Here is a 12,590-nt window from a genome sequence, read left to right as displayed (position 1 = left end):
GAATGACATTACCTGACTTCCAGGTAATAACTGCGGGTGTTTATATCTTAGAGAAGCAAGTTATTTCATAACCTGAGTAGTCTTTGTCCTACTTGAGAGGAGATAATTCAAAGAAAATATGTCTAGTTAAGGAAGTTCAGAACTGAGTTGATTCTCTGTCAGAACATTAACAATGTAACACATAAGACCAGGCATATCTACTTGTTTAAATGAACAGCCTGGCCGATTTATTAGAAATCCGATATTTCTCTGCACTAAGGGGAGCAATGTCCAACATAAAATTTGTACTCCAAAAAAGGCATGCAAAATCTGAGTCTGTGTGGTGGGCTTTTCAGTGACTTGGTTTTGCAACTTTTGTGCATTGTGATATGCTTTTACACGTCAGACCCACCGATGACAAAAAAGGAAAAGAATTTGATGACAAATGAGAGGAAGGTAATGGAATAATGCAACCTCTAGATTTCTAACAGTTTATCACAGATTCCTGAAATGTGGTTTCCTCTTCACAAACCCAGTGCTTTTTTCTGGGGGATTGGGGGATGATAAGGATTGACTTCAGGGCAGATTTCCTCATTGAAGGCAAAGGAAAGACATAAATCTGATGGCATGTCATGCATTTTCTCAGACCACATCAATAGTAAGGTTGCTAGGTGTATGTCAGTAGCCTTGTTAATTGCTTCATTCTGTCTGGAGTGCTTCCAGAAATTAGGCAAAAGTGAAGTTGCCATAGTCCTACTGGTTGCTCTCTCAATAAAGAGAGGTGACTGGTGGTGGCTTAACATGAGGATCACCATATCTCAGATAAGGGAGAGATTGAGAGGGCAGGCTCTTGATGATAATATGAGCCAGAGTGGGAACTGAACCAATATTCTAGCATCACTCTGCATCACAAACCAGCTATCCAGCCAACTGAACTAACCAACTTAGTCTCAAATGAATGTTCCGATGAAACTCTAGAGTTCTCACTGCCAGTGTTACCATTTGGTGTGGAAAATAGCTGAACAGTCAACAACGATGCAGCAAGGTTTAAATTGCTCAGCAGCCTGAAGAGATAGGCTTCCTCACTGTATTTTCTAATGCACAGAGCCAATATTTTCCAGCAATTACATACAGAGGATCCACTGTCTTTCCACTTTGCAAATTCTGATGTGGAGGTGCTCCCTCTTGTGGAGGGAGATTTTGTTCGGGTAAGAATGTGGGCTGCTGGAAAAGATGTTTAGGGCAATTTGTGTCAACTCAACTGCGCCACATACAGTTATCCAACATTGGAAAATGTTTACTGGCCTTGCCAGATCAGAAAAGGTTACAGTTACACTTTCAAAGAATACACTGCATTGTACCATCTGACAACATTCTTCAGTATTGGTAAGAAAATCCAGCCTTCTAGGTCAGTGTGACAGCCACATGACATCCATGCTTCATGAACTCTTTACAATATTTGTTCATTTTACAAATTATATGGCCGATTTGTACTCTAACATTACTGTTGATCATTACTTTATTTTTCTAACAGAAGTAAAAGTGACGACTCCTATGACAGATGGTCAATCTATCTTGCCACAATACTATCCAGGCAACAAAGTCAGAAACTACCGCCAGCAGTGGTTCTTCTGTAATGGATAAACAATGGGAATATGGCATGTCATGCATTGCTATCCTCAGAATTCATCCACCACTTCTCACATAAACTACTGTTGTTATAAACAGTCAAAGAACAACCAGGACCTTATGATTTCAATATCCTAATTAAATGCAAAAAAGCCAGTAAAGATAAACAACTTTAATATTTTACAACTTGTGTACAATAATTAGCTTTAACGCAAGAGATGTTTGTACAGGTCTCCATTCCTCAAATATGAAAATCTTTCAAATAGTCAGTGGTTATATAATCTGCAAGGGCAACAGACCACTCTCCTCCATATGCATTAGGAGTATTATCCTCTCCTTCCATCACATATGCTTTCTTCCTCTCATCATTGAGATAGATCATCCTACCGTCAGGCCAATTTTGTATCCAACTGGCAAGGTCTCCCTGAATCTCAAGTGATCTAACTTTACTAACCAGTCTACCAAGTGGAACCTTGACAAAGGCTTCACTAAAGTCCATGTAGACACTGTCTACCACTCTGCCCTCATTTATCTTCTTGGTTACCTCCTCAAAAAACTCAACCAAGTTTGTAAGACATGATTTCCCACATACAAAGCGATTCCTAATCCGTCCTTGCCTTTCCAAATGCATGTAATTCCTATCTCTCAGAATCCCCTCCAACGTCTTACCCACCACTGACATCAGACTCACCCATCTATGTTCTCAGGCTACTCCTCACAGCCTTTCTTAAATAAAGTCACAACATTAGCCACCCTCCAGTCCTCTGCCACCTCACCCATGGCTCTAGATGATACAAATATCTCTCCTTGGGGGCACGCAATTTCTTCCTTAACTTACTATAGTGTCTTGCGTTACTTGATCAGGTGATTTATCCACCTAAATGTTTTTTTCAAGACCCCCTGCATGTCAGTCCCAGTTCAGACAAATTAACTCAGCACAGAACAAGATCTTTCTTTTTCTCTGCGGCTGAGAACAAAATCAGTTATTGTATTTATTTTTAATACATCTGCACCCCTGGTATCTTGTTTATTTAATTAGTGAAGGTGAACTGAAGTTGCTTCATCAACATATGAATACCATGTTTTGACTTACCAGCAGGTTGACTTGGATTATTGCAAGCTTCACGTAATACGTGTATCACCCCATCAGACTTGAGCTTTAAATATTCCACCAGCTTTAAAACAAAAATACATAGCTTGGTGGCATTGAACAAGTATGTACAACTAAATCAACTTTTCAATTGATTGAAAACCGCAGCTCCAAGTTTAGCCACTTTGTGACAAATTTAGTTTGATGCTTCTTGACAATCAATTATAATGGGTTATGGTAGAAATGTAAAAGATTAACACAGAAAGAAGCAGGCTGTTTTTACTAGTCAAGAGGACAAGAACTGGGGAACTGTAGAAATAACTTGAAAAATTAGACAGTAAAACCAAGGTAAGGAGAAACTCTTATATATGAAGATCTAAAGCCACAGATTTTGTCTTTTTGAAGAACTCTAAAATAGTTCTAAGGCCATGAATACTACTTCTGTATTTTAAGTAATGTAAATCTCATATTTTTAACATGTTTCCTCTGACTACATAAACCTAATATTCACTTTAAAGGAAAACCTTCCATGAAAATGACAGTGAATACAGGGAATGGTTTCACCAAGTTTAAGTTTGTGGATGTGTAGTGGGTAGTGATACTGCCTCTTAACCAGAAGCTCCAGGTTCAAGTCACTCTCCATGATATGATGGACCAGGCCCTTCTTGCCCCCCAATGTCCCCTTACACCCTCCTGCCTGGTCACAGTAGCCCAGAAGACAGAAAGAGAGAGAGAGAGAGACAGAGACAGAGAGAGAGAGAGAGAATAACAAAGCACTGATGAAGAGGCCCCTCCACTAGTCTTGACACTGGAGTCACCAGCTTAGATACTGATACTAGGAGCAAATATGGGTTTTGGCTCAACACATCGCCAAGCATGAAAGGCTCCAGTCAAGGCATGGGCAAAGGTCATTTGCCAGCTCACCAGGAAGCCTAATACTGAGGAGTTCTGCTGTTGTGAACTCAGATAAGGAACTTAATGGGGGTGACATTCAGGAGATGGGCATACAAGGTGCTGCTCTGTCAAACAGCATCCTGTGACTGTCAAGGCATGTAGGGAAGTCTGTTGCCAGGTTGGCAGAGGGCATTATGCCCTTCCTGCAGCCTCTACTCTATTGTGCTGCTGATTCAGAGATGCTGCCACTAGAGCTGCCATATGTGTTGAAGCTTTTGTGAGCACAGGACAATTACTTCTCTACCTCATTAATGCAGCAACACTCTCTGGCAAGTCCACAAGCTCACCACAACTCCACCAAAAACCCTCCAGACACATTGCAACAGCAGAATTTTCTGAAAATCATTTTATCTGCAACTTGGGTGCTTGTAACTTTAAGTCATATCAGTGCCAGGGCCCATCTAGCATGTCTGATGTTTGTTGTTTGCAGAGTAATCTGTGACTGTATTGTCTGGTCTTGTGTAGTCTAGCAATGCATTTACCACTTGGATAGTATGGCATCCGGATAATGTTAACTTAAAACTTCCTGATGCATAAGGCAGGCAAAGGCCAGTAACACAGGGAACTTCACTAACACAGCATCATGCAAGGGATTTCCATACCCAATGAGTTCAGAGTAATTATTGTATACCTGCCAAAGAGTATCAAACTTTGATCCATCAGGAATGGCAAACTTTCCAGATTTGTCTAAGTCTACAATGTAATGGTAGGCTGATTTTCCATATAATACAGAAAGAGCATATCCTCCAGCCTCTTTGCGCTGTCTCACCCTAGAACATAAGAATAAAATCTTAGAAATTAATTAAACAGTTATTTTTAAATGTTTAATATCATTTAGGAAAGGTGGAGATAAACTGTTTGCCATTGACAAGAAAGTAAGACTGAAGGTTTCAAAGTTAAAGGGCCTGAATTCATATTTTATCTTCCGAATTACATCACCAGCTCACACAAACTACAGATCAGGAGTGAAGTGAGGTGCCAGACCTATCTGGAACTTGGATTTTCCCAAGAGTAAGTGACTGCACACATGTTTTGTTTTACATTACCTCATTCAAGAAACAACAATATTTTGTAAGTGGAGGAATTTGAATCCCTGAATGATCAACTCATCTGTGACCTCAGGTTGCAAATAATTGTGTCTCACCCTGTTTCCTGGCAGTAATGATGAGGCCTTAGTATTGCACCAATCCTTAAATTCCCCTTGTCTTCAACACAGACTTACATATCCGACCGACAGTTTGGACATGGAGCTATTTACTTTAATATCCTGTGCCTTTATTTTATCATTAATACCTTCTGAAAATTTACAGAGGCATTTCCCATCCATTTATTTTACTGATGAACTTCATTAATACCTGAAGTTCTCCTCAATTTGTCAGATTTGGATTTTTTGTTTACAAATTCTTGTTGGCTTTCCTTTACTGGACTTTATTTGCCTAAACGAATATTAATTTTATCTCATTTTACACCTTCTAGAAATGATGCAAGGCTAGGATTTTTTATTTATTCATTTTGTGGGATGTAGGTGTCATGGCTGGCCAGCACTTATTGCCTGTCCCTAGTTGCCCTTGAGAGGGTGGTGGTGAGCTGCTTTCTTGAATAGTTGCAGTCCATCTGCTGTGGGTTGATCCAAAGGGAGGGAATTCCAGGATTTTGACCCAGCAACAGTGAAGGAACGACAATACATTTCCAAGTCAGGATGGCTTGGAGAGGAACTTGAAGGTGGCGGTGTTTCCATACATCTGCTGCCCTCGTCCTTCTAGGTGAAAGTGGTCATGGGTTTGGAAAGTGTTGTATGAGGAACTTGGTAAATTCCTCAGTGCATCTTGTCAATATTAACACACTGCTGCTACTGAACATCAGTGGTGGAGGAGTGAACATGACAAAGGAGGAGTGCTCCAAAAGCTTGTGATTTCAAGTAAGCCTGTTGGACTATAGCCTGGTGTCATGTGACTTCTGACTTTGCTCTTGCAGCCACTGTGTTCATGTGGTGAGTCCAGTTGAGTTTCTGGTCAATGGTAACCCCCAGGGTGTTGATAATGGGGGATTCAGTGATGGCAACACCATTGAATGTCAAGGGTCTTTTTTTGGTGATGGTTGTAGCCTGGCATTCATTGGCATGAATGTTTCTTGCCACTTGTCAGCCCAAGCCTGAATATTGCCCAGATCTTGGTGCATTTGGACATTGTTTGTGTCACTGTCTGAGGAATTGCAAATGGTGCTCAACATTGTGCAATCATCGGCGAACTTCCCCACTTCTAACCTTATGATGGAGAGAAGGTCATTGATGAAGCAGCTGAAGATGGTTGGACCTAGGACACTACTCTGAGGAACTCTTGCGGAAATGTCCTGGAGCTGAGATGACTGACCTCCGACAACAACGGCCATCTTCCTAAGTGTCAGGTATGACTCTAACCAGTGTAGAGTTTGCCCCCTGATACCATTGATTCCAGTTTTATTAGGGCTTCTTGATGCTATACTCGAATATAGCTTTGATGTCAAGGGCTATCACTTCCACCTCACATCTGGAATTTAACTCTTTCATCCATGTTTGAGGTCATGAGCTGAATGGCACTAGTGGAACCCAAACTGGGCATCACTGAGCAAGTTATTGCACTGTTAGCACTGTTGGAAACACCTTCCATCACTTTATTGATGATTGACAGTAGACTGATGGTGCAGTAATTAGCTGGGTTGGACTTATCCTGGTTTCTATATACTGGACATTTTCGGATAGCTTGCAGTGCTATAACTGTATTGGAAGAGCTTGGCCAGGGGAGCAGCAAGTGCTGGAGAACAAGTACTATTGCCAGAATGTTGCTAGGGCCCATAGCCTTTGCAGTATCCAATGTCTCTGACCATGTATTCATATCATATGGAATGAAGACTGATATGTGTGATGCAGAGCACCACTGGAGGACGTCGAGGTGGATCATCTACTTAGCACTTCTGGCTAAAGATTATTGTGAATGCTTCAGCCTTCTCTTTTGCACTGATGCATTGGGCTCTTCCCATTGAGGATGGGAATATTTGCGGAACCTCCTTCTTATTTAATTGTCCACCAATTAAATAAGACTGGATGTGGCAGGACTGCGGAGCTTAAATCTGATCTAGTTATAGATACTTGGCTTATCATTGATTCCTATTTTGGGTGAACCTGCTATATTGAAACCATCCTAGTAGTCCAAGAAAGTTCTGTAATTTAAGATGATGTGAAGACTTTGGTCAGAGTCCCTTCTCTTTTCTCTCAAACTTCATTCAGTATTCCTAGTTTGAAAACTATCGGAAATTTGCATATGGCACTAGTCTTTAAGCTACAAAAGAGTGTAAACAGAGTTGGATCAATCTCGGAAGGATCCTTTGATATCTGGATGATGGATCACCCAATATCTCAATGAGGTTCTCCATATTTTTGTTTGAAATGCTTGAATTCCTTCTCTTCAGCAATCAAGAATGATTGTTATTTGTTTCTTTCAGACTGTCAGCTTGCAATCTTTCTTTTTATGGTTAAGGGGTATTTTCTTGACTTTTTTTTTGCTGTTGCCCCTATAAAAGTTTGTTCCCCTTTTTTATGTTTCCAGTTTTGTTTAGCCACACTCTACAAAACTGTATGTTAATATCTTTCCCTGTTTTCCAGGTGCTTGCCTTACACATTCAGGGAGCTTCCTTTGTTCCTATTCCCTTGTAAATTTCAACTGCTCTTTGAAGCTGTATACCATTTTGAAGTTCCTCTTGCTGTGTCCTGACATTGCACTTCTGCTGCTTCACCAGAGCAAACTGAAGCCAGTAACTTTACTGGCAATTTTTGGACTTTGGTATATTTCTATTTGTGGAAGTTCAGTAAATGAGGAAGAATATTGGAATATTTACTACAATCTTCCTCTGCAATCTTCCCCATTCTTTAAACTAAATGTCACTAAGTTCCCTCCTGGCTTTTTCGTTATTTGTCACTTCACATAACAAGGTTCGGAAATACTGGCCCCAATATTTTGCGTGGTCTATTAAAAGTGTCTTTAAGCATCCGGTTTTCATTGGAAACCACATTTGAGCATAGTGTCTGTGCACTCAGAGTGACCTGAATACTTGTTTTAGCACTGGAAAAAGCTCATACATGTTGGCCCAATGACCTGTGAAAGGAGTTTAAAGTTAGACACGGATAGTAATGAAGGTAATTTTAGGGGCCTTACAATAGATGGTGGTTGTGCTGCTTGTTTGACGCCACCTGGCTTCCCTCCATAACGTCAGTTGTGCAGTTCCAATATCCATCACATGATAGTAACACTCGGGACTTTGGTACATTGGTACACTTCAATTCTATCTGTTGTGTCCAGACATCATTAGCACTATTCTGATCAGCCTGTGAATTGTATGGATCATGCAGTTTTGATGGAACTGTTCTGTCTGGTGTATGAGATGGTGTAGAGGTGTCCTGCACTACAGCAAAAGTGTCATAGCACTAATCCCTCAGAATCTAACCCATCACATGATTAATGCTGTCATTTAAGAAGAACTTTGAAAGTATAAGGAAGAAAGGCAAAACTTACAGAAATTTCCCATCTGGCTGTGCACCAAAGTATAGGCGTCGTTCTGCATCTCCACGACTAATGGGACCATGGTACCAGGCCATCTTCTCATGTGCAGTGCTTGCAATCAGCTTCTGTAATTGTGGAGCTTGACTGATAATTGCCTGTTCCAATGCTTCACCCTGAAAAGAGAAACAGAATAAAACTCCATTAAAATTCAATCCCAAATAACCAGCAAGCACTAAAAACTGTTCATCAATTGAGAAAGATCGTTTCATCCATTGGGAAGAGATGCAGGAGAAAGTCTGGGTCTTAGCATGCCTGACCTTGATAGCACAAAGGTGCTGGCTTCCCAACTAACTGCTGAGCAAATTAAGTTATGGGGGCTGTATGATACTTAAAGTGGCCTGACTTGAATTGACTTGTTTGCTGCAAATTATATCTTGAATCTGCTACAAGTCTTAGAGATAGCATTCAGGAGGTGCTATTGATGGAGGACGATGACTGATGTGAGGGGGTGACTCACTCTGAGTAAGCACCACCTCCAACTGCTCAATCACATGAAGCTCAATGGAGCTCCTGAGACAGGCAGCTATTTAGTGAACCAGACACCACAGGCACATAACCTTGGCTGAGTGCCCATCACCAGTCCACCCATCAGTCCCTCCAGGATTTTATGGGCAGTAGATAGGGGAGTTGATGGGCCCACAGCCCACCCATGGCTCAGTTGAGGCCCTAAAGTTGGCAATTAAGGATCGCATCTCAACATTTATCCAATCCAATAGGTTTCCCACCGGGATCCCCCGTGTCAACTGGGGAGCCACCGATGCAATTTGTCATCTTTTGTCCTTCACTGTCCAGAATTCTCTTCCTGTCCCTCAGAAGGGCCTATTGGCCTGGTTCGTACGAGATTTCAGACCAAACACTCAGTTTTGTCACTGACTGCCACCTCTTTGACTTACCAGCAGTGCAAGCAATAGCCAGCACTCCTGCTTAGTGCTGCCATTGTTCAGACACTCCAAGATCTGTCTGGTCAGGAATCTTTGAGAGTAAGGTCTTGCTGGGGCTGCATAGAAGTCCATCTTGGATTGTTGTTTAAAAAGTTAAAGTGGAGTGGAGGCCAAGTGGAGGCAGCCTGTCTGTATAATTTCTTATGCAAGGTGCAAGGAGCCTGCATCAAGCGTATATCCAATCCAGTTCAAGAAGCAAAGGGGCACATTTTTGGGGACAGATACAGCAATCTGTCTAAGTTCCTGCAATGGACGCTTGACCCTGCAAGTTCTGGAGTGTATGTTGAAGAAGGCAGCATTCTGGAGCAGCAGCAAAAATGTGAGTTCTATTTATCCTTCAGATTGGAGGGAGAACGGAGGTATCTATCTCATCTATCAATGCCAAGATGTCTCAGTCCCTTACATTGATGTTTACTTTGAGACAAAGACTAGTCAACAGCATGCAGCAGCCAATGAAGCAGTTCACCAAGTACCTGATTGTCTTCAGCAATAACTTGCATGATTAAAATGCCACCTAATCGACAAAAACAAAATTACCTAAATACTTCAGAGCCCGTTTGGAGGGCAGCAGAGTAATTCCCTGACTCTTACTCCATAGGAAATGCAAGTGAGCCATTGAAGATGGAGAATGAGAGCATGGAATTGGAAAATGCTCAAAATACCTCAACTTCTTGCATACCTCCCACAAACAGTGCAAGTTACAAATGCTTCCTCCTGTCCTGATGGCTACACCTGCACAGGTGAAAACAGAGCAACCTTTTCTGCACCCCAATCCCAAAGGGCATCAGCTGGCCAAGAACACATAAGGCAGTCAGACTTAGAATTCAAGCAGTCTGCCCCACGCTTTGTTGAAAACACATGGGCAGTATCACAGAAGGGAAAGGATTTCTAGTTACACTGTCACATTTCTCATTTAGGATCCTCCACAGTAAAATTTATTTTATCGTTCCCTCTTGTTTTTTTTTGTCTGGTATCTCGCAAAGTAGTTTTTAGTCATATGAATCATGAGAAAAACAAAAGGTTGAAGATAATGAGTGAGGGGGATGAATTGTAGACTGTGTAGGTCTGCTTTCTGCTGGGTTGGTGGAGGATGACGTGCTTGGATGTAGCACTCAATGCAACTAGATTTTGCACTTTAACCAAACCTGAATCTTGCTTTCTCAGCCATCCCTGGCAGTGATGTGTTTGGCCACTGGTGTTCGTCCTTGCAGGGTGCAGAAGACTCATCTGTTTCCTGTTTCTGAAGCTCCAGGAATCGTTGCTGTGCAGGGTTGTGCAAGTCACAGCAGTCCAGTAACATTCAGTTAACCCTGGTTGACATACACTGAAGATCCATGCAGACCCTGAGCAGCTCCAGATATGCACATGGATTCAGCCTTTCAAACATGCCACTCCCACAGAAACTCACCCACCCGTATCGTCTTAAAATTCCCCCTAAAGGTTTGCTGAAATTGCTGTATTATTAAACAGGATGAAATTTGAGGTTGCCATTTGTGCTCACACTGCAGATAGCAAGCTTGCATCGTCTCATTATACCTGTGATTTTCCCCTCCCACCAGCTCCTGATCCTTGTCAGTGCAAAGTAAGTGGGAGTAGCAGCAGTTTTGGAAGAATGTGCACTTCTCCCCAGACGGTAGGGAAGCATTCTGAAACTAAAGAAGTGAAGGCATGCTGAGAATCTCTCCCAATACAGTACTAAATTTCAATTTAGATTCAGAGAAGAATGTTTCTGAGTAAATGCTGTGCAAAGAAAAGTGCCGAGGAAAATTTTATCAAAAAGCTAAGTCAGGCAATCTTCTTCAATTTAACATCTTGAAACTTTTCATTTAAGTGTATTATTCTCTGCTTTTTCCTCAATGATTGCAGCATTGGTGGGCGGCACAGTGGCATAGTGGTTAGCACTGCTGCCTCACAGTGCCAGAGACACGGGTTCAATTCCCGCCACAGGTGACTGACTGTGTGGAGTTTGCACATTCTCCCCTTGTTTGTGTGGGTTTCCTCCGGGTGCTCCGGTTTCCTCCCACAGTCCAAAAATGTACAGCTTAGATGAATTGGCCATACTAAATTGCCCGTAGTGTTAGGTGCAAGGGTAAATATAGGGGAATGGGTCTGGGTGGGTGCGCTTCAGCAGGTCGATGTGGACTTGTTGGGTCGAAGGGCCTGTTTCCACACTGTAAGTAGTCTAATCTAATCTAATTAGTTTGTGTAAAATATGCAATTATGGGTTGGTCAGACATTAACCACTTCGACTGACTGCAATTCCACTGACTGTATGAAAATGAAAATGGGAAGACCTGTTTAAGGAGCTTAAACTTGTACCTTTTTAATAGAATCCCCACAGTGTGGAAACAGGCAACTCAGCCCAACAAGTCCACACCAACCCAGTATCCCACCCAGACCCATCCCCCTACCCTATCCCTGCATTTCCCCTGGTGAACACACCTTACCTATACTTCCTTGAACACTATGGGTGACTTAGAGTGGCCAATGCACCTGACCTACACATCATTGTACTGTGGGAGGAAACCAGAGCACCCAGTGAAAATCCACGCAGATACGGAGAGAGTGTGCAAATTCCACACAGACAGTTACCCATGGTTGAAATAGAACCAGGTCCCTGGCGCTATGAGGCAGCAGTGCTAACCATTAGGTGCCCACAGGAATATTACCAGGGTAAAAATTATGACTGTATGCACTCGACCCACCTCCACTGTATCTTTTAAAAACTTGAAGAAAGGGGCAGGTCACTGACCAAGTTCAATGAGTTTGGAAGAATAGGATAGAAGATTAGATATGTTAAAATATAATGGCATGATGTGATTTTAAAAGCAGAATGATGACAGAAGATGGGGTAAAACACAAAGGGCTTGGTGGGGATGTCGGTAAGATAAGCATAAATAATTATCTCAGGGTCCATTTAAATTCCCCTGAATGAGGGCGCGATAGTCTTTTCAGTGATTACAAATCTGAAACAGGAACACAATCTGCTGACTTACCTTTAAAAGCACGAACTGCAGTGGAAGGATTGTAAATTGAGTACTTTTATTTTCTTTTTATTTTTATGCTGGATTTTTTTTATTTGTTATTTTTCAATTTTATACAAAATGCTTAAGTATCTGTGCCTAGGTATCTCGTACCTAAAATGGCACCATAAGTGGTGACATTGCAAACCTTTCACTGTATTCATTCGAATGCATGTGACAATAAAGTTCATTCAATTCAATAATACAGTTGGGACAAGGAGTGGACGTTCCTGTTTTTGTGAAAATTTCTGTTTATGTGAGAGGATGCTCAGTGTATAATTGGAAATGAGGCTGTTGTTCAAATATTTTAACAAGTACCTCTATTTCCAATTCGTTTTGGCCTGGTTTCCCAGTTCTGGAATGTAACAAATGAAGGAAAGTA

General features: G+C 41.7%; 1 protein-coding gene across 2 annotated transcripts in view; it reads right to left on the bottom strand.

Moving 5' to 3' along the window:
* LOC122565297 (tyrosine-protein kinase ZAP-70) overlaps positions 1-12,590 on the bottom strand; it is a 100,547-nt gene that overhangs the window by 21,707 nt on the left and 66,250 nt on the right. For both annotated transcript variants that reach the window (XM_043721106.1, XM_043721105.1), the window contains 3 exons: positions 8,197-8,357; positions 4,284-4,422; positions 2,702-2,783 (listed from right to left, as the gene is read on the bottom strand). In XM_043721106.1, coding sequence (XP_043577041.1) covers positions 2,702-2,783; positions 4,284-4,422; positions 8,197-8,357 — 382 coding nt within the window. The remainder of the gene's footprint in view (positions 1-2,701; positions 2,784-4,283; positions 4,423-8,196; positions 8,358-12,590) is intronic.

This window comes from Chiloscyllium plagiosum, chromosome 31 (assembly GCF_004010195.1).
Source record: "Chiloscyllium plagiosum isolate BGI_BamShark_2017 chromosome 31, ASM401019v2, whole genome shotgun sequence".
NCBI classification, from domain to species: domain Eukaryota; kingdom Metazoa; phylum Chordata; class Chondrichthyes; order Orectolobiformes; family Hemiscylliidae; genus Chiloscyllium; species Chiloscyllium plagiosum.
This window is presented reverse-complemented; position numbering and strand designations above follow the sequence as displayed.